The following is a 25,998-nucleotide window of genomic DNA, read 5'->3' on the forward strand; positions in this document are numbered from 1 at the left end:
CATCCCTGAATGGAGATGGTGATAGAGAGGAACCTCTGCCTACAATGTCCTTATCACTGGCCTCCAAACATTCCAGGACTGTGTGTACTGGCTTGCTGACTTTGGCAGCAGGACATTTTGTCATTGCTCAGTTTGGTTCCTGCTAGTGCAGTTAGTGGAAATAAATTAAAAGAATCAAGAGAGCATCTAGCCCAAGGAAACACATACAGACATACCTGTAGGGAGGGAGAACTCAGCTGATCTACATGCACACACACAGGGCAGAGTCAGAAAAAGAGAGAGAAGATAAAAATACAAAAATATGTTTAAGACATCTGCTGAAGATTTGTAATTATATATATATATAATTATATATATACGTGCATATAAACTTTATATATATATATAAAACAAAGGATTACTGCTGAGCAACACTATTTGTATTCCTGGGATAAAGCTCTACAGTCTTGTGTGTTGTTAATAACACAGCTGGTTTCTGTCCTATCTGAAGGTCACCCCATATGTTTCATTCTCCTTGTCATCATTCCATGAGCTCTCATATCCCTGAATAACTCTGAGACACTGCCTGCTATCCCGACAGAGAGCCTTCTCCCTCAGAGTGATGGATTTTACACACACCTCAGAAAAAGCAGACCCCTTCACTATCAGGAGCACCTCAGAGAATCAAATTTCTGTCCTCACTCCAACAAACCTTCCAGTGAAGTTACCTGGAGTCCAAATTTAGAAACTGAAGATCTTAATATCTTATACACATGGAAAAAAAAAAAAAGACTCAGTCCTTTCTAACACTCTGCATTATTTAAAGTACTTGATTTATGGCGCAGAGTTAAACTGCATCTGCTGGAAAAAACCTCAGAGAATGATGGGATCATAATGATGATGAAGATTCTAGACCATAGTGGTAATTGTTACAATAGAAACCATCACAATGACCAGAAATTCTGTACTATGAATTGGTCAGTTGTACCCTGCAAAAGGAATAATACAAGACAGAATTGCCAGGGTCAAATTAACAATAGCTGTTTCAACTTGAAGGCAAATTTATTTTTCTGCCACTTCAATCTCTCTCCCCTATTTTCCAGGCAATGATGGGTGTGAGCTGGTGACCACACAAATGCTGGTGAATGAGATTGGTCTGTTCGTATTTTCACTGTTAAGCTGTCAAAGCACTCACATCAAAGGACTGAAGAACAAATTGCAATAGTCACAAGTACCCGCATTAAAGGGATGTTTTCATCCATGTGTATACAACTGCCCCCCAGCAACCCCAAAAGAAAACTCAAACAAAACCCCAGCCCCATCTCAAGAAACAGAAGACCACGAAAGAAGAAGAACAAACAGGTGAGAAGAGCTGGGCAATGGGATGAAATGACAGCCAGTAGTGCGACGGGGGTGTGGAGAACCACTTCAGTCTCTAATCCTCAAACACTTCCAGGAACAATGGAGGGAACAGTTCTGTGGGGCACTCCACCTTCATGTGCAGGAAGCGGCTGGCATGGCAGGCTCCGATCATTCGCAGATCTGTCACTTTCATCAGCAGTTTTGGCCAAAAGTGTGCAACATGGTGTTTTCTGTAATTAATGTAGTGTTCGAATGCCAGGAGGAAACCTTCTTGACACTTTTCTATTCTCTCGACGCAAACAAGGCCTGGGCGATCTGTAGATACAAAGCAGCAGAATTATCATTCTTATTTATTTGCTTTAACAAATGTCTGATCATAAAACAGGAGAAATAGGATGATCTGACACTAGGAAAGAAAGGAGAGAGATTGGGGACATTTGTGGCTCTGCCACAAACTTCTTTCACTCCAGCCAACTCACTTGCTAGTACTACACCTGTTAAAAGAAGAAGATAATCCTTCCTTTCTTCATGCAATGCCTGATTTGCTCACTTACACACACTTACACAGAATGTAGCTGTTTGGGAAGTGCTTCCTTACAGTGACTAGAACATCAGAGCCCTGATTTCAGCTAGGGCTTCTATCTACATTTTTCTGTAAAACAACTAATAAAGAAGCAAAAAAAAAATCCTTGTCAGGTATCTAAATTACAGTTCCTTTCAATCTGGTTTTCTGCAATCTGTCTAATGGTTTGATCATGCTTCGATCATGCTTTGATCCTAGATGAGCTGTTATGGAGCATCAAGGAACAACAAAGGCTAAAAGTCTGGCTGTCTCAACTGGCACCCAGACGAGGACTGGGAAAGCCCCTTTCACGCCACTTCTCAGGAGGCACCTCTGGGAAAGCAGGTAATTTTTGAATTGCCTTTTGGAAACTCTGCTCCAGTATCAGTGTGTAGGGACCTAAAAAGAAACAGAAATGTTTTGATGGGGAAAATGAAGTGCTGTGTCGTGATTAATGTGGAAACCTTTTAATCTCAGATGCAGTTAATGCTTGTAAATCACTGATTGTGTATTGTTATTCAGTGCCCAATCTTCAAAGCCATCTTAAAATAAAATCTTGCCAAATCTGCCACTGCCCAAGAATGGAATTTCCTCTTTGGGCTGGCACAATCACTGGAAGCATATACAAAAACATACTCAAATTGAGAAGGTTAGAAACTCTTTGGAGGAAGTTGTCTGTGCTGCTTTTTTATCATGACCAGTTGCAAATGGTCCCAACATAGGGAAGCAGTACAGCTCGTAAGTGCCCATTAGGAAGCAGTGGTGCTGTTAATTAGGAAAACAAGAGGGCAAGTCAAACTAAACATATGAGACTGGTGGAAATGTGTATGAATGCCCAATGCATGACATTACTTGGGGGAAGAGGGAACTTAACATAAGGACCAGTGTTGTTAAATTATCCATTTTTCATTTAAGGCAAACTGGCTCAAAATCAAAACTGATTTCATCTTGATGATCATCCGTGGCTCATTCCTAAGTACCAAACTGAGCAAGGTGTGTTACCAAAACCAGTTCCAACTCTCTGAACACCCTGAACTTTTTTTCCTAGTGCTCACCAACATAAGTCACTGGGGTTTTGAGAGAAAATTTCTCTCACATTACTCTAGTCAGCACTACAAGATCTAACCTATCTTATTTCTTTTTTGTCACAAAGAGGATTGTGACAAAGACCAAAGAGTTTCAAAATTGTTTGGACCCCAATATATTTCTGTTCTCACCTGATGACATGAGCAGAACAGCCTGAAGAAGGGCAACCTCGGTGTCATCCAGGTTAAATGAAGAAAGAGACATGCCCAGGTCAAAAATGGCATCAGACACTACGCCAAGACCCCCATTTTTCAGCTGGCCCCTTGTCACCGCCATCTCCCCATTAAGTGTTAAAGTCTCACTCTCGGGGTCATAGCGAACTGCTGCTCGGAGGGACATGATCTCCATACAGCAGCCTTTCAGAAGGATGATCTGGTCTTCACATGGCAGCTGCAGAAATTATAAATGGCAAAGAAAAATTCATGTTTGTCAGACTGAGTGGCTTTTACAGCTACAACAGATCCACAAGCACAAAGTTGCAGTTCACAGCCCAGGACACTGCCCTATATAGTGCAGTTCTTCTCCAAACATGCTGCTCTGCACAATGCCCCAGGATCTGTGTTCCTGGTTCCAACATTCCCTGGTTAGCATCCCCACACACCCTGAGGAAATCTAGCAATAACACAGCTGTTGGCTCCCTCAGCTTACAACTTATCACAGCAGAATAAACTATATTTGGGGCTGGTGCAGACCTCAGCCATCCCAGTTAAATTCACTACCAGCCATACTTATTTCTTACCTGACCAGAGGAAAGGAAAGACATTTGGGAGGGTCTGTAAGGGTGGACTGTGTTTCAAACAAATATTTATATCTAGGGGATACACCTCAAACAGTGGAGCAGGAATTCTCACTGCCCATTTTAACAACAGAGAATTTATTAATCTAGACTTAATCTAGTAAGGCTGTTCTCCCTGAGCTCCCTACACTATTGCTAGACAGACATAAAATCTATAGTATAGCTACAGCTTTTATGCTGGTGCATAAACTGTGCTCTTCAGGGCACGTGTCTTTTCCACGCCATTTACAAAGGCAAGCTGTCCAAAGGTTCTGTATTTACAGAGTATAACCAGGATGCTGACACATGAGCAGAACTTGTTCTGTAAAGCATGTCTTTATGTTTTCATAGGTTATTCAATGGTAACAAAACCCACCAAAACAGTTTTGAGACTGTAAGACAACAGAAAGGGTCCCACATATGAAAGAGCAACACACTTCTACTTGTCTTGAAAAGAGGCAAAAAGCCATTTATTTTTGATTTATATAAAATTATTATATTTACCTGTTTTGCAATTCAAAAATGAAACCCCCCTGAACTATAGGTTTACATGGCAACGGTGTACGTGCAAAGCAACTGCACTGATTTGGTGGGAAATGATGCAGAGCTACCTAATGCAAGTGGGAAGCAGTTCCCTGCTAGAGAAGAGCTTTAAGCACAGAGCTAGCCATGGTCAGGAAAATGAGTTGAGTCATGCAGCTGCTTTTCCAGCAATGCCAGCTTCAGGTGTGAAGTGTTTAATACACAAGAAAATTGACTCATCCTGTTCAGAGCAAATCAGTTTCCCTACAGAGGACCCTCAGCTCAGCAGCAGTGTGGGGAAGACTGCAGAGGCACAGCAGCAGTCTTGCTACCCAATGACAATTCCACTGTTTGTCAGCAGAGACTGAAGTAGGGAAAGAAACAGAGTTTAAAAGAATTAAAATGAGAATAGATATGTGAAAGGAACCGTGAAGAGATACTGGAAAAAGCAATGGAAGTGAAAAAAAAGAACATGAAAGAAAGAAAGAGAGAAGGGAGAAGAAAAGAAATGAAAAAACCCCTAAGCCTCTAAACAGAAGAAAGAATAGTAGAAAAGAAAGGTCACAGTAGAGAAGATATTTTGTGATGATTCAGCTGTTTTATTAGTGAGCTATGAAACTAATGAGAATTCTTTCTACTTGATCCTTCTTAAAACTTCTTTATGGTAATGGCAGTCTGACTATGCCTGTTTTTCACCTCCTTTTCTAATTCTGAAGGATACATGGGACACCTGTTTCACAGATGCCAGCCCTCAGGTTTTATCTGCCAGTAGCAGGAGTTACTAGAGATTGGAGGCTTGAACATCAGTTCTGCTCCCAGCTGTGCAGATTTTAATCCTACCTACATTCATCCACTTGAGTGTTGCTACCAGAGCATCTTCCAGTAGCAGGATCAACAAATGTGACTGAAACGCTGCCATGCGTTGTCCTTTCCTTTCTCTCTGCAGGGAGAAAAGGCACAAGGCAGGAACCTGAAGTGCTCACCTCTGCAGGACATGTGCAATTCAGCACCATGGAATTGAGCTGAGCTGAGTGACCTCAAAGAGTATTTACACAGCTTCACCCACTATGAAACCACTGATGCCTTGACATTTAAAATTCACATTAAACTTATTATAGTCTCTTCAATCTTCATCTTCTAAGCAGAAAGAAAAGCAGGAAGGAAACAACAGGAGAAATGCTGAGAAGCAAATCAAGTTTTCCATATACTTTGATTAGTCTGGGATTGGATACTTAGTTTTAGGTAGGGGCCAATGGGTGCATATAAACTAAGCTGGGCACTCACAGTGCTTTGCTGGCTTCTACATGTGTCCAAAGATGTGAAAAAGAAGGAAAAGTAGCCATGAAAATATAAGTTGCCATGGATGTTCCCTGTCACGTCCCTCTTTCATAGAGATTTACTGCATTCTCGGACATCTTCTGGAATTATGAACTGAGTTAATGTTTAAATGCTCTGCAGGTCCTATGGAAAAAAGAAGTGTTTTTTCCTGTATAAAATCTACAGCCCGCACAGTGTCGCTTCTAAGAAAAAGATATGGGTTAAAGATCATAACGGAAACAAAGTTAACAGGAGGGTGCCCCTTCAAAAGGAGTAAACATTTGCCATTTACTTCATGCTACAGGAAGTGTGATATGACAACTCAGAGGACAGCTGTCCCACTGCTTTGTGTTCATGAGGAGTTGTCCCTCACCCTGCCATCAGATCTTGCTGTATATGGGCAGGTGTCAGGTTTACACAGTGGCTCAGCTGTAAACAAAGCCTGTCCAGCTGAGCCACATAACACACAGAGGTCATGCTCAACGATGCCTTGACTTCTTCATCCATGCTTCCTGCCTAGCTCTGACACAAGCGGGTCCATGGTAGCCAGGAGGGGTAGGAGATGTCAGATGGGCACTGAAGTCTGTGTGTGACTGGCAGAGCTTTCTAAATTAAAAAGACTACCTTGGTATGTCACTGCAATTTCCCACCAACAAATGCCAGATCACAGGAGACAGATTCCCTCAGACTCTAAAATGTTCATGATCTATGGACATATTCCTCGTATTTTATAATCTTCATGCTTACCTACTATTTCGTGCTTCCTTGACTGATGGCACCAATGCAGAGGCTGGCCAGGGTGAGATATTTACACTATGACTACTATTGATATTGACCTCTCCTTGTTCTGTGCTTGCCAGAGAACACACATAGCCCTCCCTGACTGACTTTCAAAAAAAAGCTGCCAGCCACAGTAGAGTAAAATTTGATGGCTGCCTTACCCTTCCTTTCTGGTAGGGTGTTGACCTCAAAGGGTGAAATGGAAGGTGTTCCTGCTGATGGCAGGGGGTTGGAACTGGGTGATTTTAGGGTCCCTTCCAACCCAAATCTTTCTATGATTCTATGAAAATTATTTAGATTATTAAGACCGAAATATTATTTCAGGCTGCAGTTTTGATACCATTTATTAAATGGGAGGAAAAAAAATATAATCAGCCATTACATCTGGTCCTTCAATAAAAACGATACCTTGGTACAAATGTGATCAGTGTAAGGCCACTGTATTCCTAATGTGCAGCCAAGCCTTTGAGTCTATTTACTGCATATTTACATGTGAGTATCTACTTGGAATGACAATCCATTGCTTTCACAGACTCTTTTATGCACAACCTCCCCATTCAGGAAAACCAAGTCTAGGGAACCCAATGAGGCAAGTGCCACTCCCAGACAGGGGAACTTTCATGAATTTCAAGAATTTTTTACTGTGTAGACCCAACTCTACAATACTGTACCTGCCAAGGAGCCAGAAGATACATAGGGAACCATGTGCTGCAAGATTTTATTAAATATATCAGTAATGCTTCTAGACAGTATCTTTTTGTTCATTTGCTTTGTTCAAGGCCACCTCTAAAGACATATCTGAGTCCCTAATGAACCACAACGACTTCCAGATTAACACACTCAGGGTTTCAGTAATCACAGGAAAAAGAAAATTTACGAAAATACAGATTATTCTAGTCCCATTGATTTTGAGTGTCTAATTTTTTTATTTTAGACACATTGAATTTTTAAGTTCCATGCCAGAGTATTTTGAGTAGTTTTTAACAACAGGCATATAAATGAGGAGTGCAAGAAAGTCTTCTTACCTCACAAAACATAGGCAACTTTTTGGCAAAATCCACCACTCTTGTAATCGCTGGTGTGATAATTTTTGTAAACTGGCTGAAGGCTTCTAAATCCACTTTCCCACCTTCTGGGGCATTAACTATTGGTGCCTGCCCAATATCTTCTGGCTAAGGATATAAACAAAGATATTTAAAGGAGCAGTCTGTCTTAGAGCAACTATTTTATACTCCAAAAAGTCCTGCTTGGTATAGAAGAGATGCAAAAATAAAAAGCAACACTATTTGCTTTATAAGTAAAGCCCATTTACATCACAAAATGTGAATTCATTTGTAAGGCATTTGTGAAAGAGGTGACTGCACAGAGAAATGGGTGACTGGTATGCTTCTACCCATTCTTTGTGGACAGCTGGACTGTTGTGCGCACAGTTTCTTCCCTGTGTCTGTATCCATGTATTTTATGGGTGCAGCACATGCATCTTTTGCTTGAAAAACATAGGCACGTTTTCCTTACAGGAGCTGAAAGCTCTCAAGTTTCTCTAAAAGCAAAGAGAGGTGAGGAGATGTGTTACCCCTGAGAAGATGCTGCTGCTTTGCAGGATTAGGCTCTTTACCTACTCAAAGCTCAGAAAGTCTCCCCAGAAGAGATTGCCAGGTATCACAGGCCCCCCCCCTCCCCAAGCAATTGCCAAGGCCAGTTTCCAAAAGGCTACAACAGTTAATGTGCAAAGCTAAAACAACTTATGAGCAAGAAAGAACACGCTAACCTAAAGGTGCCCTGGATAATGTAAATGGAATTTGAACTCATCTGTGTAAGTTTTGGTTGAAAATTGCCTGTTGCATCATTTCAGCTCAAGGCTTCTCCAAATGAAAAACAAATCATATTTTGAGGATTTCAATAGGAATATACAATGAAACAGTTTCAAGCAGAATCTATAAGGAGTGGTTTTTTATTCCAAATGTACTTGAACTTGTTCACCTGTTTTTTATGCAGCTGGCGAATGTTACCATGTATTTTAGAAACAGGCACATCAAAGCTGTTTTTTTTTTTTTTTATATAAAGTGTGGCTTTGCAATTACAAACGCTTATTAAACACCATGCAGAGGTTTCATTCTGTTCACACTAAGGTCATAAACTAGAAAAAATCCAGAGAAACAGACCTTTAAGACTGATGGGCCCCATGACATTTATAGAAGACACTTAAACAGGGGAGGTGCTAAAAGTGCTGTCTGTAATAAAAACTTGTGTTCAACCACTTTTTTAAAGAAACACATCATAAAAGGTCCTTCTGTAACCAATCTGAATCCAAATCTAACTTCTTACAAGAAAAAACTCAGCAATGTGTTACTAAAGCAAGCACCAATTGTAAAGGAACAATGAAAAAGACTGGGCTCAATTATCTGATGGTTTCTACTAAAAAACTCAAATAAACTCATTTCTAGGCTCTCTCCCTTCCTGAATCTTGGGTAACTAAACCACATTGTTTGTGTGCTCATGATAAACAACCTTCATCGCTTCCAAGCAAAAAATACCGAATGCTTAAACCACATGAACCATTGTTATGGAGAAAAAGGAAGAGCACAGCATTTTCTTGGGAAAGGCAAAGCAAGTCAGGAGAGCCAGCTAAAGCTAACACACTGGAGGGGAGCTCCTTCCACCTAACTCAAGAGGAAAGGAGGTGTGGACCCCAATGAAGTCCCTGTTGTCAAAGAACCTGCCTCAGCCACGTAAGGACAGATCCATAGCTCCTGGGGCAGATTGTCAGCTTCTCCTGCTCTTCAACAGCTCATTCCCAGCCCCAAACTCTAGCTACCTAGGTTTTATCCCAAACCAGCTGATACCAGTGAAGAACAGCACTCCTGTCTAAGCAACCAAAAGTACTACTGCAGTTGCTTCTTGATCTGCTCACACCTTGCTCTGCAACGCCCCTGGAAAGTGCTTTCTTGGTTCTTGTCAGTGATGACTGGCTGTGGTTTCCTGACTGTGGACTACTATGAACACGAGCCATTCATATAGAAATTTAGATGGTGTCACTGGCATTAAAAAACCCCCAACATTAGAAAAGAGATCAGCTGCTCTGAGTACATAATTTCTCTTAGCAATTCAACAGTGAGTTGAAATTCCCACGGTGAATTACGCAGTAGGAGCCTAGGCTTGCAAAAAGATGAGTGTGTTTTATCTGATTTAGTATACTGACTGTTAAAGACTCCTGTGTATTTCTGAAATGCAGTCTCTAATCCCTCTTTTTTGTGGTACAAGCATTTTGCATTCTGCACTTATTTCCCTTAAAAATCAATTTAGAAAAATCAAATAAATCCATTTTTAAGGTTGAGCACCACAAATCACCATTTATTTTCTGACCCTTAGTTGTAGGATGAAAATCTGAGTTGTTTTGTAGGCTGCAATCCCAATGGTATGGTATATGTATCATCCTGTTCTCACTGAAATTAATTTTCCTTGCTGAATTTATTTTCATTACTGTATTCACCATCAACCAAAAGAGGCAAAACCCCTGAGTTATTAACCAAAAGCACCAGCTTTTATCTAGAAATTTATATTGCTTTAACACTTTCAATATGTTTTATGATAGTCCCTAATAAAGACAACTATCCCTAAATAGAATATATTAAAAAAATACAGTATGAATTATAGACTACTTCTGTTCTCAGTCAGGAGAGAAACAATTTTTCTACTTTTTCTTATCATAGCACATAATAATAAATAGCACATAATAATAAAAGTATCCAGCTGAGTAAGCCTTAACATAGCAACAGGCTGTTTATCTTTTGAAAGACATAGTCTGATCTAACACTGAGGTTCAGACACGAAAAATGAAGTAATAACTACACAAAATCATCCTTTTTTCACAAAAAAACACTGGTGATAAAATCTCTTTTGGGGTTGCAATGCTGGGAAAGCACTGCAGAAGAAGGAACAGAACCTGGCTTTAAGAGCAGCGTACAAGGCTACAGCCCATACCAGAAATTTCCTTTTCTGCTTCCAGTGGCTTCCCTGTGCATTGGTGGCCACATGTGCTTCAGTGACAATTTTGATGAGCTCCCATTCCTCATCTGTTGGCTCTGGTTTGTGCCCAATGGTTTTCTGCAGCTCTTCCCGCCGTCTCTTCTCTCGATTTTCTTCTATCAGCTTCCTCTTTGCCAACCTCTTGCTGTCATCCAACACCACTAGCAGGGGAAAAAACATACAAAAATGGCAGGAAGCTCGTAAGACTGTCAAAACTCTGGTCTTTTGTGTGCCTGAGGTAACAGTTGCTAACAAACACCTTAACTAATCAGTAAGGAAGTACCTTGGCAAGACCAACAGTTGAGACAGTTCTCTTACTTCTCTCTTCAAACTTTGTTTTCTCAGAAGCCTGGATAGCAAAGAGTGACTTACCGTCCTGGTAATGCCCTGTATACTGCCACTGCCCTCAAGGGGTTGTTCCACCAATAAAACTAATATGCAAAAGCTTTGTAAGGTGTCCAAGTGCTCCTATAACGGACTTGGAGTAATCCATATTGGGAAAGATGCACTTCTGTTTTCTTTGAAGTCATATCAGCATGTTCACACTCACTGCCCTGAAGTGCAGAACATTTACTTGGATGCCAACAGAAGGTAAAATGGATCTAAGAAAGTGGAAGCACTTATTCATAGAAGGGTCATCTGGCTGAAGCATGACACAATCAGGTCAAGATGCCTTTGGCTCTTCCCTAATCCCCACAAGTGGTGTTCCTGTAAAGCCCCATTAATTTCAGTGACTCCAGATACACAGGCCCCAGGGCTGCTCTGCTTACCCCTTCACTGGTATCCAGCCCCTCTCCTGAAGGTCTACCTGGCTATAATGAAATTGTCTCCTTTATTCTATTTCCCTCTAGACAGAGGGCACTGATATACATTACATTAGCAATGAAAATACCAAGTTAGACTATTCTTCTGTTGTTTACTGGGCCTGTTTTCCTGTCAGTTCTTCTGCAAAGGATAATACTGGCAACAACCATGAAGGCACAAGAGGATTTATATGACTTCTGGGGGCTTTATGTGACTTCCTCCCATTTGTAGTAATTGAAGTTATTGGTGTAAATCCCTGTGCAACGGCAGGAAAAGAAGACCCCTAAGGATTAATCTTACAGCCATATTTTCTAGTTCTTTAGAAGAGACTCAAAATCTTTCCAGCAGATAACTTCTTCAGGGCTAAAAATAAAACAAACAACTGCAGGATGACTCATACAATGACATTCAATTTCACATCCTCCAGAATTTTCTAAACAAGATGTTTTTATCTCAAGCAAAGTGTCCGTCCAGATGCATTTCTCCCTCCTCTCCTCCAAAGAGTGAACATTCCTATTGTTACTCAGCTTGGTAAGGCCAGGAGAAGGTGCAGCCTGATGAAGGATAAACAGAAAATTACAGCCCTGTGAAAGTGGCTTAATGCAACGAGTATGATTCCTTGGTATTATTAAAACCAGAAAAGGGCTGGCAGTTCTACTTTACTTTCACAAGCTTCATCAATCAACATACTTTAAGCAAACACAGACACTGAAAAAAAAATAAAATAAAGAAAAACCAGGAAAATATACTTACAATCTGTTGCCATGCCAACAAAGATACATTTTTTGAAGCGACATTCCTGGCACTGATTTCTTGTTACTTTGTCTATCACACATTTTCCTTCATATTTACAGGAATAGGTTGGATGGAGGTTCTTCTGAATGGTTCTTCTAAAAAAACCCTAGGTGCAAAAAATAAATACATAGGAAAGCATTAGCACTGAGCAATTTTTAAAAATTGGGAGCTGCTTGATTTGTTAGGCATGTACCTAAGTATGCAAGATAACACACTTCATTACCAAAAATTCTCAAAGCTCTCAAACCAGTTTTATAGTGTACGGCATTTCTCTTGCTTTTCCTTAACAATTGAAAACATAAAGACACCTTAGATAAGTAAAGGTGCAAGTAGTGCTGTCTTGAGACACAAATACTGTGTACTTGTCTTCTTGTAGTCTTATTTTTTACTGTTAAATTTTTTTTGTATATGAAGTATTTTTGAGCCCCTTTTCAAACTCTTTAATTATTTTGAAGGATATTGAAAGGCATACACATAGTTTTAATTAAAAAGCAGCTTCTGCAAATAGTAAGTATGGTGGTGTGTTTGTGCTATTAAAGGATTGAGGACAAACAGTTCCACTCCTTTATTTCCATAAAAGCCAAATAACCAACCAAATCTGGGCAAGAAAAGGATTTTGCAAATACAGTCTACACAATCTTTGAGTTTGGTTCTAAACTGAAAGCATCCCTAATTTACAAATTATTTGTATTTCTGAGAAACAGATTTAATTTGTATTTACCACAGAATTTCAAAAGCCCCAAAAGCCCCATCACCACCAAAGACTCGTCTGTCTATCATCTCTCTATCTATATCTATCTATCTATCTATCTATCATAATACAGATCTATCCTGCAAATTTAAACAGATCCTAAGACCATATGAACTAATGCAATCCCACTGAATTCACTCATTCAAGTGCCCCATAAAACCTTGCTGGAGGTAATAAAATCAGATAAAAGTTATCTCTGAACATTATGGGTAAAATCCTGGCATTAATTTCAACATGACTTTTCTCACTGACTTTTGCAAGGGCTGGATAACCTCCCCAAGACTGCAAGATATGAACAAGCAGAAAATTTAGACTTCACTTTAATTTCAAGTTTCACCATTACTTGAGACTGTCTAGATTCAGCAATGCAGCTCGGGATTACCTTGACACAGAGAACACACTGACACTCTGGTCCTGTTTGACTGAGGCTGCTTAGAATGGCTTTGCTTTTAGTCAAAACAATGGCAAAATTCAAGGGAGATTTTACCTTGTGAATAGTCTCTTCAGCTGGGATTTTGTCTAATGAATAGTCTCTTCACTTCAGTAGGCGAAAGGTCTGTTTTTAAATCATGTTAAATAATACCCAGTAAAATCTTAAAGCAGTGCACAATTTCTTTTAACACAAAATGTTGAATTAACATGTACAGATAAGTCTGCATTTCAGTTTGTACTCCTAACTCCTGTGAAAACAATGAAGAGACTTGTCCTCATTAGAGTTTTATCTTACGAGGTTCAGCTTGAGCAAAGAGTACAACTCTTTCTTCCTTAATTATGGTAAAACCTGAAATGTTAATTAAACTGCGTGGCATAAAGCTTGTGTGGGAGCCTTTGCACGACTGGGACCAGTTGTGTTAAGATAAAATCCAGGAAATCACAGGCAAGATATCCTTATGTGGGGTTTGGAATAAGTCTCAAAGTCTCATCTACTGAACACCCAGTTTTTGTTCTGTTCTCAACCCTGAGATGAATTCCTAGAGGCTCCACCCCTTCCTGAACACCTAAGATGGCTGTGGACAACCAGGGTCACAGGGTTATCAATAGTTATGAAGCAAGAGCTAGAAAACTCTCTAATGAATCTCAGCGAGTGAGCTTCTGCTTTCTAAACCTTGCATGGGATTTCATGTAGCTGTAGCTTTATGATGGCAAGGGTCTCCATCACCTCTGCTGGGACAGCCCATTTCGCCTTCTCACTTCTTTGCATTTCTCAGAAAAAATTTGCAAAAATCCTTCTTTGTTCATCTCTAGATACATGTTAAGGAAGCTGCTCTCTGTATCTCTCTAAACACTTCACCACAGAAGGGTTATTCTCATCAATAAAAGAAAGCACATTGTACAGTAAGCAGTAACTCCTTCTAAACTCCTTTACTACACACATATATAGCAGTAGATGCAATGGGTAAAGTCAGGAAAAACATTTCAGTGATGTCAGAACTCACTGCTCATTTATTTGTGTTTAAATTCCTCACAATTTACTCTTCAGAAATCATGTGTGAGGATGCTTTGTTCATGAAAGCACTTGCCAAAGCAAATCTTTGGTTGTCAGCCTTGATTATGCTTGTTACGAAACTAAAGTGACTTTGAGTGGAAGCAACTAGTAAACATCAAATTAATTGAAAATTTATTATATATATTGTGTATTGATAAATCATATAATTTTGTTGATATATCATACAGCTTGAAATGTGTATGCAGCTCCTCCAAGAAAATAATTACTTTTGCAAATTGTTATCTCAGGTCCTTGTGTGCATAAGCATTATTTAAAATTGTACATCAGAGAGAAGAACTGTATGTGAAGATAAAAGCAAATTTGTATGCTATGTCTCTAAAATAGCTGGTAGGCATAAAAAGAACTGCTTGACTTGAAGTAATGAAAACCTTAGCAGGAAAGCTTGCAATAGGTACAGCTGTTCAGCTGGGAGCTAAGTATACTTCATACTGCCCCAGTACTGCTTACTTCCCATTACATCTAAATTAAATCACAGCCATACATGTATTGTTATCATCTGTATATTGTATTCAGGATGCAAATGTGTAAGAACCACTTGTGCAGCTCCAAAGTTTTTTTTTAAAGATATAAGTACTTTTTTATACTTTGTATGTAAGTATATGTATAAAACCATTATGAATATTACCATGAATCTGCTATACATAGGATATTTAGGTCTCTGTGTATTTCACAAATGTAACTTAGGGAAATGATGTACAACCAAAAGAACTACTTCATGAGTTACTGTGATGAGGAGCTCTAAAGCCAATCCAAACCCAAAATATCAGATCCAAATGTTCCAGACTTTGTGGGTGAACAGAATGAGACTTTCATGGCTTAGTCTCATGACACTAGCCCAAGACATGTGTGGTCCCATTTGTTTAGAAAAACATTTTTGTTTTTTACTTTCTGCAGGAAAGAATAGCTTTCTTACAGAATCTCAAGCTATTCAGGCAAATTCATGGCAGTGAAATCATGTAAGATGTGTCTGATTGTGTTACTCCATTTTTTTATTTACTTGCCCAAAGCAATCTCTTTTTAAATTTAATTTTGCATGTATTCTTGGAGATGCATTTTAGGGCTGAAAGCACATTTCAATATGCTTAAGTTAAAGAAGTCAAAATCTTTTTGAAACTATTTTAATTGGGTGTCAATGCTTCCCAAATTGATGGATGTTACTGTAACATGAGCATGTGGAAAGGATTTTGATTTTTGCTTCTTCACAGGGATGGTGAGAGGCACTGGAACACTGCTAATCGCTACAGACTTCATGAACATAAGCAGAACCTTAGCTATTGCATAAACAGCTTCAGTGGAGTAGCTGGGAACATGCTGATGTACCCTGGATGCGAACACGGATAAAGAAACATTAAAAAATGGAAATTCAAAAGCTAACTGTTAAACAGCAGCAACAACAATCTAAATTTCTTGTTTTCTTTTCAGAAGCAAACACGGCAAAAACCAACTATAGTCCTTATGCATATGAAGAATAGCAGCATGGTCAGATACGGCTTATCATCAGTACTGGATGTTCTTATTAGCTTCTAATCTGTCTTTATTTGATTTGACAGCACAGTTCAGGAAGTCTGTATAATGGAGGAGCTGGAGAGCTATTTCTGATTCCCACTTTCCCACTGTGCCATTTACCTTGCAACCTTCGCAAGTGATGCAGCGATAATGATATCCGGTGGCTTTGTCCCCGCATACTACACATAGCTCATCCTTGTCTAAGTAACTGGGTATGTACCCTGCAAAGAAAAAGAGGATGTGGCATGTAAACTCCATACAAAATTACAGGATACATTGGATATAAAAAGACTGTATTAAAATCCACTGCATATCCTGTCTACCAGTGCCATACTTCTGAACTCACTGAATTTCCTGAATAAAAGTTTGTACTACGCTACAGACTTAACTAATCACAGTCTATAAGATTTTCTATTCTTCACACTGATTCAGTGTCTACTCGTCAAGAGAGAAAAGTCGGAACATGATTTCTCTCTCCTGAGTGAAATACTACATCAGCAAATACTCATTTCTTCAAAAGATTTGATGTGAAATAACAAAATAGCAGTGAAGGCATACAATATGTTTCTGTTCTGTATATCAGAAAAAACCTCAATATATTTGTACACTGCAGATGAGACCCCAGGTTTCAGTGTGACTGGGGGACTTGGTAGTAAGAAATATTTACTGACAGATGGTTTGTTTCAAAGCAGAAAGGTACGAGCAACATATAGCCCAAATTTTATTGATCATGCCTGACCTGGATGTGTTCCACAGGAATACTTAACGTAGCCTGAATTTAAAGCAAAATACATGGATGTTCAAATATGTTTATGTGTGTGTGTGTGTACATGTAGTGTTAGAATGAAATTTTCTCTTCAGAAGTGGTTTACCAGATCCAGCCAGTGAAAATATTCCTGCTGTGAAAAAAATTGGCAATGCTTGATTCTTTTCCCACAATGACATTTGTTTTGAAAACACAAACATATTTTCAATTTGAGCAAAAAACCAAAACAATACTGATGGCAAGCAAAAAGTAATTGTAACCACAAACAACTTTTAAACAGGGTAAAATACAAATGTTTCAAAATCAATGTTTCCATGACTCATAACTAATGGAGTTACAGTTCATAACTTTACCTTCTGAAAAATCTCACTGTGAAGATGTAACATAGAGATGTCAGATTCCCTTTGAGGGGGGAGAGGAAAGTGCACTACAGTGTAGTGCACTACAGGTATTACTGTGTAAGATTAGTGGAGCGTAATAAACATTTCACAGAATCCCACAATGGCTGAGGTTGGAAGTAATTTCTAGAAGTCAACTGCTGCAACACCCCTGCTCAACACAGGGCCACCTAGAGCCAGATGTCCAGAACCTGGCCCAGACAGCTTTTGAGTATCTCCAGGGATGGAGACTCCACAACCTTTCTGGGCAATATGTGCAACTGTTCTGCTCTGTCACCTCCACAGTGAAAAGAAAATACTCTTTTATTATTCTCAGAAGGAATTTCCTGTACTTCTATTTGTGCTCACTGCCTCTAGTTCTGTCACTGGGAACTGAGAGGAGTCTGGCCCTGTCTTCTGCAGTGTGGGGGATCAGGTATTCACACAAACTGATATGTCCCCTTGAGCCCTCTCTGCTTCAAAGCTGAAGAGTCCCAGTTTTCTCAGTTACTCCCCACAGAAGAGATGCTCCGGTTCATCGTCTCTCTGGCCCTTTGCCAGGCTTACTCTAAGATGTCTGTGTCTTTCTTCTCTTGGGGAGCCCAGAACTAGACCCAACACTGCAGATGTTTCACTAGAGTGGAACAGAAAGGAAGGATCATATCCCTCAAGCTGCTGGTGATGATTTTCCTAAAGCAGACCAGATGCCATTTACCTCCCTTGCTTCAAGAACACACTGCTGGCCTGTATGCAACTTGCTGCCCACCACGAACCCCCAGGTACTCCAGTGCAAAGCAGTTTCCTGCCAGTTGGGCCTGCACTGCTGTGTTTATTACTCATCCCCTCATGCAGAATTTGGCCTTTCCCTTTGATGAACTTCAAGATTCCTCTCATCCCACTTTCCTAGCCTGCCTAGGTGGCTCTGAATGGGTAGCACACCCATCTGGTGTTCCAGCCACTCCTCCTGGTTTTGCATCGACTGCCAGCTGTCTGAGTGGAATTTTTGAGTGCAATGAAGAAGAGCCCTTTGGATGCAGCTGCGTGTAACACTATCCCTTACCACTGGCTTGCTGAATCCATCTGTAGCACCACACATAAGGTTAGACATAGAGGTTGATGTCTTTATGCAGCCCTCACAGCAGTATGGGCTGGTACAGCTTGGGGACTTGGGACACCAGTCACTTGGAGGGCAACCAGCAAGACTCAGGGCAGCAGAAGGCTGTTGCCGGATGCTGCAAGAGGAGTGGCCATCATCTTCCTGCAACTAACATGCTACAGGTCAAGCTCAGTAACAGTTTAAATTCAAATGCCTTCCTAAGGCTATGCTTCCAGAGGTTCTCCAGAAAGGAAAGTCCAAATTAGACAAAACACTTAAAGTTAACTGAGCTTAAAATGCTTAAACTTTATGGAGTCTGGTGAGTAAATCAGGAGAAAGTAAAGAAGGCAAATAGTATTTGTATGGCCTAATTTGAGTATAATTATGACAACCTCAAATTATAAAGGAACACATATCCCTCTTCTCTAAAACAAGGAAGCAGTAGTACTTGGAAGCCATTCCTGGATACAGGCATCTCAGGTCTGCCAATATTCTGAAAGGGGAGTGGGGGAATGAGCTACGATCTTAATGTTGTATCAAACCCGTCTACAAGACAGCAAAAGAGCAGATTTATATTCAGGCTACATTTCCCCATGATGGACAAATTATGCTCGGATAGACTGGTGGCCATGTGACATTGAGAGATGAGAGACAGCAGGGTTTCAACTCTAATTACATCACTGACTCCTAATAGACACTATGCCAGTGGGGGATTAGCAGAGGCTATTATCTCCATCCTGCCCCCACTCTGCTCACACCTGCCTCTGCACATGCAACACATACACAACATAGAGCTGACAGAGTGGGCAGAAGACACAGCAAAGGGATGCAGAATTTTCCCCTAAATTTATCGTAAAGATCAATAGCTTCTTGTTATTGCTGGTTACTGCTATTCAAGAAATACAGTCTTTGTAAGCACAAACTACATCCTCAAAAATTCAGTATCCCTGGTTAGCTTCCTCAAGAATTGTTTTTGAATTAAATGGCTTGATATTTCATTAATTATACAAGCTGGTTAGTGCTGCTTATGCAATAGCAACTTGTTCTACTGGAGGAGCAGGAGACACTTGTCTAAGCTGCTTCCTTAAATATATACAGTAGGTCATGCTTATGATCACCGCTGTCCATCTCCTTCCTGGAGTTTCGTGACTTTATCCAATATAAAGTTTCCAATCTGGCAGAACACAAAATCTCCTAGGGGCACCCCTAATCAGAAATTAAAAATGGCATCCTTACATGTGACCACATTGCCAATTTCTTGCATCAGAAGCATTAAGTGCCACCTACTTAAGATACCTAAATATTCTGTTCAGTACTTCCACAGACTGACTCCATGTCACAAGGGAAGTACACACCTGGAACTGTTCTAGTACTTCAACATGAAACCTGAATAGAAAAATCTTATTCCAAGAAATCAATGGCAACACAAGTCTGCAATACACATATCTTTTCTTTCTATTACAGTTTTCTGTATTTTTAACACTTCTTCCAACAGCTAATGGGGTCAGAAACAGTTAGACTGGGAAGACTGGACCTTCGGTAGTATTTTTAAAAGATACAATTCAGACAGAAATCACTGCAAAAGGAGTAAGTGGATTTACATTCAATTCTTACAAACACTAATGTCCATTCTAAGTAATTTCTAGCAGTGGCAAATATCCTGTATGACCTCTGTATAAATTCAATTCAATTTCGTTTGAAAAACGTGCAGATAAACAGACTCAGTACATTTTTTCTGCTTCTCAGAGTTAGAAACAGTATTAGCAAGAAGAAATTCAACACTGTTTTTCTAAACATGGTACCAGCATGGAAGAAATTAATAGCGAAGTGGAGGTTCTTGGAGAAGCCATGGATGGCAGTAGAGTTGTCTGTTAGATGTTTTGAGGAAGGAGAAGAACAACAGGCTTATCTCACTATTTGCACCACTATTAGTAACTTGTCCCTCATATCAACAAGTACTTTTGCTTCATATGTATGTAATAACACTGAAGCAAAGATAAAAATGCCTATGTGGAAAAGCAGATGCTGTCTGGACAGAGTAACACTGGTGCTCTCTTACTAAAGAAGAATGTCTGATAAATCTCATTAAAACATCAGGTATATTCCTATTTCAGTTGGTCATAATTTATCTTTTATTTCTTGGTCAAAAACTTTTAAGTAATTAGCTAAGAGAAATTGTTCAAGAGCAACGCCAACCTCACTGAATTGTACAAAAACAACCAATATTGTTCCTTGTTTCAATTCTCTGTCTGCTGTATTCAGTATCCTCAAGGACTGTTGTTTGTTGCATCCCATATGATCCTCCAATTTAATTATCTGTCAAGTATGGCCTGACCTTGTTCATCCCAATGCTCACATGGAATCTTTGTTTTGAGTGGAGAATAATAGTGAATGACCTTGATCTGCCATGTCTAGTGTTTCCCCTGTAGCCTAAACTAACACCTTTGGTTCCCAGACTCCCACCTGCCAGTCTGTCTAATCTTACTGTCTTGGCAAGGCTAAGCACACAGTAGGACCACTTGCCCCTCTCTAGAAGAATGTGTCATATAATCTGTTATAGCCAATCTTGAGAGCAATCTAAATCACAAGTGCAGCTTTGTAGAGGCATGGCAGGAAACAATTCCCTTCAACAGGAAAATGTACAATGCGTCTGCCCCAAGCAGCCATAAGGACAGAAGGAGATCTGCTACCCCATGCAGTCATCTGAGGTACTCCTCCATTAATACTGTATGCATGCACTCTAGAATTACCATTTGCAGAAATGGTGACTTAAAGCACCATATACGACCCTGCACAGTGTAAAAGGCTGGAGAGGCACAAGCGAGACACTCAGCGCCTATTCCTCCATTCAACAAAGCAAAGAAAAACTATTTCAATTATAAAAAACTCTGAAAAATTATAGTGTTTCTTCTTCCTCTGTACCTGGTATACATTAACAACATTAACAATAAAACGCATCTTTTAAGAAAAGTAAAGAACCAATTTCAGTTTTGTTAAAGTATCATTGCACATACTTTATGTCTCCAGATCTGTACAGATAATGTGATATTCGCCTAGGGAATTAATCCCCACCTTAAAAAAATTGTAGAACCAAATGGTATTTGACTACCAAACAGGGATATGAGTAACACCGATGCAAACAAATTATGCCTGTCTGCCAGATGTTCATTATTAGCTTGTTCCTAATCCACCACAGATTTATAGCTTGAAGGCAGAAAATGCCATTTTTTGCTATTGCAGAAGGACAGTTACACTTCGAGACCATTATTCAGTACTTTAGTTTTCAGTGTACACTGGCAGAGTCATGTATTAAATATATTCCCTGAAATCTTTCTTTCTCCCATCTGGTATGGTTTGCATGACTAGAGACCACTCACTAAAATGAGGAGTTAGGATTTACCAGTAAGCTGGTATTCACTTACTAGACACTACAGTATGAAAATGAAAAAGATGAAATTAATTACTACCTTGAGAATCCTCAACTGTATTAAAACTGAAATGTAATTTTGTACTGCTGTTCTACTGCTTTCACAGTCACCTTGAACTCTTTACAAATTATAAACTATTACAAGGACCAGCCACGCATCATCCTGGACATACTTGTGCAGAAAAAGCTTAACTGGAGTGCTGGTGAAAGCATAGAGCCAACAGAGAAAAAGCATACTCCATTCTTATTTGTGCTATTATCAACATTGATCTGAAAGGCTGGGCAGATACACTGATCCTTGTTTCCCACTTTCTTTAAATTACACCCACTGAGAAAAATGGCTTATTTCTCCTTCAAGCTTGGAAGCATGGAGAATGTTGCTGAGCAGATTCACACTTTTCTTGTTAGCTAACTGGCTTGCATGTCCTCAATTTTGATCTCTGTTGACATTATTTGATTTATGAAATTACTAAAATTTGGCAAAGATCAAATCTGAAGCATTTTATAGTACTTTTTCTCTCCATGACTTTTTAGTGCATTAGCTCTGCTCCTTAGGCTGAGTCAGAAACCTTATCAACAACAGTGCTTTTGCAGAGAATGTGCTGAAAACATCTTAGCCCAAACTGTGTTGTCACTTAAACTTCTGCAATCAGTACTGTACCTGCAGCCATTACCAACTACAGGTACAAAATACACCACTTTAAGGGTCAAATCATGCTGTTTCCCCACCCCTCAAATTATTTAAATGCTTTTGGAGACAGTATCTTAGTACTGCAAGACAGTTATTTGTTTGGAAATCTAAGCCTCACTGAACAAAGCAAAGTATAACTTACTTCACTTTTTCATCCTTCATTTGGTTGCGGAAAGGTTACAATAAAGGGGACGAAAACACATAATTTCCATTGACTTTTGTTATGAAAGAAACATAACTCCAAATGCGTAATGATTTATGCAATGGATTATGCAATTTTTCTTAGTGCTATTTCCTTAGATGGGTGGTCAAGAGCAAAATTAATATTTTTAAGCTTGAATAATCGTTAACATACTGAGAGCTTCTCTGCTGAAAAGGCCAGGATGACAAATTCTCAGTGTTTCTGTAAATTGATTATATGCACACACACTTCCTGCACTGATGAGATGACATTTTGGTATAAGCTTCATGTTACTTTTTCTTAGCTATTTAGAAAGTACCCTAATGTTCTCACACTGCTGAGAACTCAGTTTGGGCTAATTCTGTTGCCAGTTTGGGCTAATTCTGTTGCATTCTGTAGCACTCACACACACTACATATTCTCAGCTGCACCTTAACTGCCTGAGAAAAAACAGAGAGAAATAATTATGGCAAATACAATTATAAAAATAACAACAATAACAACAACTTTCAAAGCCCCGTTCTCACACCATACCAAGAGCCCTTCCAAACATGGCATTAACCTCACCGGTATCTCACTGGTATCTGGGAAGCAAGATGAGCTGCAGGGATGAGAAGCTGGCTCTGCTACAGCCTAAACTCAAGAATTCCCCCCTGCAAACCCTCGGCTTGGGGGGCAGCCTCTGCTCACTGCTCTCTGCCCCACAGAATCTGAAATTAAAGCCTAACCTCACAGACACCTCTGGACATCTTTCATTAACAGTGTCTGAGAAATCACCATGCAAAGGAAAGTGAAAAGCAAACTCTCATCCCAGTTTTAACTTTGCAGACATTTCTCCCATGTTGTCCAAATGTGCAAAACACTGTGCAGACACCTAGTGTGGGGAGACTGATGTTTCTGGACTGCTGTACATATCTCTTTTGTACCTTCCTAACTGCATTAACTCCTCCCAGTAACTGGGTGCTCCTCCTCACAGCATAGGTGGTTGAGGAGATCCAGGGACATTTTCATCTGTCTGCTCAGCCTCTGCACTGGGGCAGAGGGGCACAGGCTCCCCCTGAGCATCACCCACCCAGCAGGCAATGCTGCAAGCTCACCATGGCTAGCAGCACTGAGTGAGGGGAAAAATATTCTAGTTTAAGCTCTTTGGGACAAAACTGAGAATAGCACCTCGTTCTCACAACGACGAGCCCTGTTCTGCTTATCAGATTTCACAGCATTACGCAGAAAACAAAGTGTCTGTTTCCCAGGGCAGGATCAGGTCCGAAAGGTCTTCCTTAATAAAACAGTAAGCTCTTGCACAAATGTTGTGCTGTCACCTTTTAACGGTGTACACCAGAGCACAAAACGTAATGGAGCAACAAGTAGATGCAAAGCTAAACCCGCATCTCCACCCACCTCCCGATTTTCTGGACTACAATTTTTTTCTTTAAAAGTTAATTCTTTCATCAGAATTTCTGACAGATAGTCAGGAAATAATAGTTTTTAATGTACAGTAATAACTGAAGCAGCTTTCTGATATTTAGAATAACTGGCTATGCTTTATACATGCTTCCCCCCGCCCTCCCCCCCCCCTTAGTGACACATTGCTGGGGTCTTTGATTGTTGTTTTTCAAGTTATTTTCTGAATTTGTTCAAAGTGACATAAAAATAGAGAAGTAATTAAATACCCTTTCACAAATTACAAGCCTTTCAACATATAAAATGTTGATTTTTTTTTCTTCCCAGAGGGAAAACAAGAGTTTAACCATTTACTAACTAGCAAAAGCTCTGATAGGAAACAAGTAACAAGTCCATGTGCTACTGTAAAGTACAATCTGATCTGAACAGCACATTATTAAGATTATGACAAATTTCAGGGGACTAACAAAAATACCAACTGCAACAATCAAGACTCCTCTTGAACACCTGTTTAGGGAATTAATTTTGCTTTAATGGGCTATTACCAAGGCTTCTCTAACAAACTCACTCATTCCCCCAATCAATTCTGGATCAATACAGACACACATGCCCTGTGAAAAGCCTTCTGTTCTTAGGACAGGATTAAAAGATTTGTTAGTTTTACGATAGCTTGCTTAAAACATGGAAATTAAAAAAAAAAAAAAAGAAGAAAAGAGAAGATGCACATGTTCCACGCAGTTTAGATCTCTTCTGCTTAACAAATTCAGCATTTGCAAAGATTTGACAGAAGGGAGGCCACTTTTTATTGATTATCACAGTAATAAGGCTCTAAAGAATCCCAAAACACACTGCTCAGTCTCTGTGAATGATCAATTAAAAGCCTGCTAGAGAGCTGGCTTCCACCAGCCATTTCTTAGTGAAACTGAGGTGGTAGAAAATAAGGGCATACAAACCATTTTTAAAAACAACTCTGTATTCTTTCAAACAAACAAGTTCAAAAACTTTACACGGGGCAGATGTCGGGTGTCTGAGCACTGAAATGACTTAAAGTTCTGATCTAGGTGTACTAAGTATTATTTATAGCATTCACTATTATGAAAAATGCATTCCTTCAGTGACTTTGCAACAGCAAGACTTTATTTTTTCTAAGTTAATCCCGAGATAAACTTTTCCCTTAACCAAAAACAAGACATGGGAGAAGTCTACAAAGGCTATGAATTCATTAATTAAAACCCAACAACAGATAAATAGCCTTAAAAAGCATTTAAAATGTTGCATAACACAAAAACATGCATTATCCACAACTACATTTAGCCTACAATTTGATCATACTATTACAGCTTCCAAGAAGGATTTAAAAAATAATTTTCTTTATTGTGAAATATGATGCTGCTCCGTGTATAAAATTAGGACATTTTTCTATCAATCACAGAGATTTATTGCATCAAGGGTTAATGAGTATTTTCTGCCCAAAGGAAAATACTTCAGTTTTCCATGTAGTTAATAAAAATAAACAGTCTGCTTTTCACTACAAAGATACTTCAAAAGTAGGAAATGGTGTTTTCATTATCTCTCTAGTTACATCAGATTCATCTGGACTTTGGAAAATTGCATACAGAATATCTTGTCTGAACAGAAAAGGATATTATTTTGGTATAACATAGAGGGGTTTTTTCTTCTTCAATAATGTGATTTTAAACAAACACAGAGAATGTATACTTCGTATGCGTAAGTTGGGTTACCGAGTTCAAAACAAGCAGCACTAAAAACATTTCCAAGTGTTTGTTAGTATTTTGGGCTCTTTTAAAATCTCATTTGCTTACTTGAAATCAAAAGAATAAATTCTAAAAACTGGCAACAATTTAACCCCTAGGGAGCAGACATTGCACTTGTCTCACAAATGTATTGATTAGATCAACCTTTTGGATGCAAAATCATCTTTCTTGCATAGATATATTCTTGAATTTTCAGTCCTTTTTGCTCTGCATAATCAAAAACTTATGGTGTTCACTTAGAAGACAGTAACTCAAACACATTTTCCCATACATATTTACAGTCCTATTTTCAAAATCTTTTTCCTGAGTTGCTGAGCAAACAGAGTTCACATTTACTGAAAACACGGACTTACACAGTTTGTATGTAAACAGAAACATAGCTTTAAGATGCAGAATATATAATGATGACATTTCAGGAGAGAAACTTTCTTATCAAGCTCACTGGTGAATAGCAAAGGAACTTAATAGCCAAGGAAAGCAGGAAAAAAAAGCAATATACTTGCAAATGTCTC

At 39.3% G+C, this 25,998-nt stretch overlaps 1 protein-coding gene across 2 annotated transcripts in view; it reads right to left on the reverse strand.

Moving 5' to 3' along the window:
- Positions 1 to 301: 301 nt before the first annotated feature.
- Positions 302 to 25,998, reverse strand: part of THRB (thyroid hormone receptor beta) — a 33,503-nt gene continuing 7,806 nt past the window's right edge. For both annotated transcript variants that reach the window (XM_041411570.1, XM_041411571.1), the window contains exons 2-7: positions 15,893 to 15,993; positions 11,967 to 12,114; positions 10,365 to 10,570; positions 7,409 to 7,555; positions 3,121 to 3,379; positions 302 to 1,656 (exon numbers count right to left, since the gene is read on the reverse strand). In XM_041411570.1, the coding sequence (XP_041267504.1) occupies positions 1,415 to 1,656; positions 3,121 to 3,379; positions 7,409 to 7,555; positions 10,365 to 10,570; positions 11,967 to 12,114; positions 15,893 to 15,993 (1,103 nt within the window). In that variant the 3' untranslated portion in view covers positions 302 to 1,414. The remainder of the gene's footprint in view (positions 1,657 to 3,120; positions 3,380 to 7,408; positions 7,556 to 10,364; positions 10,571 to 11,966; positions 12,115 to 15,892; positions 15,994 to 25,998) is intronic.

This window comes from Onychostruthus taczanowskii, unplaced genomic scaffold, assembly GCF_017590055.1.
Source record: "Onychostruthus taczanowskii isolate IOZ18803 unplaced genomic scaffold, ASM1759005v1 scaffold36, whole genome shotgun sequence".
In the NCBI taxonomy this organism is placed as follows: Eukaryota; Metazoa; Chordata; class Aves; order Passeriformes; family Passeridae; genus Onychostruthus; species Onychostruthus taczanowskii.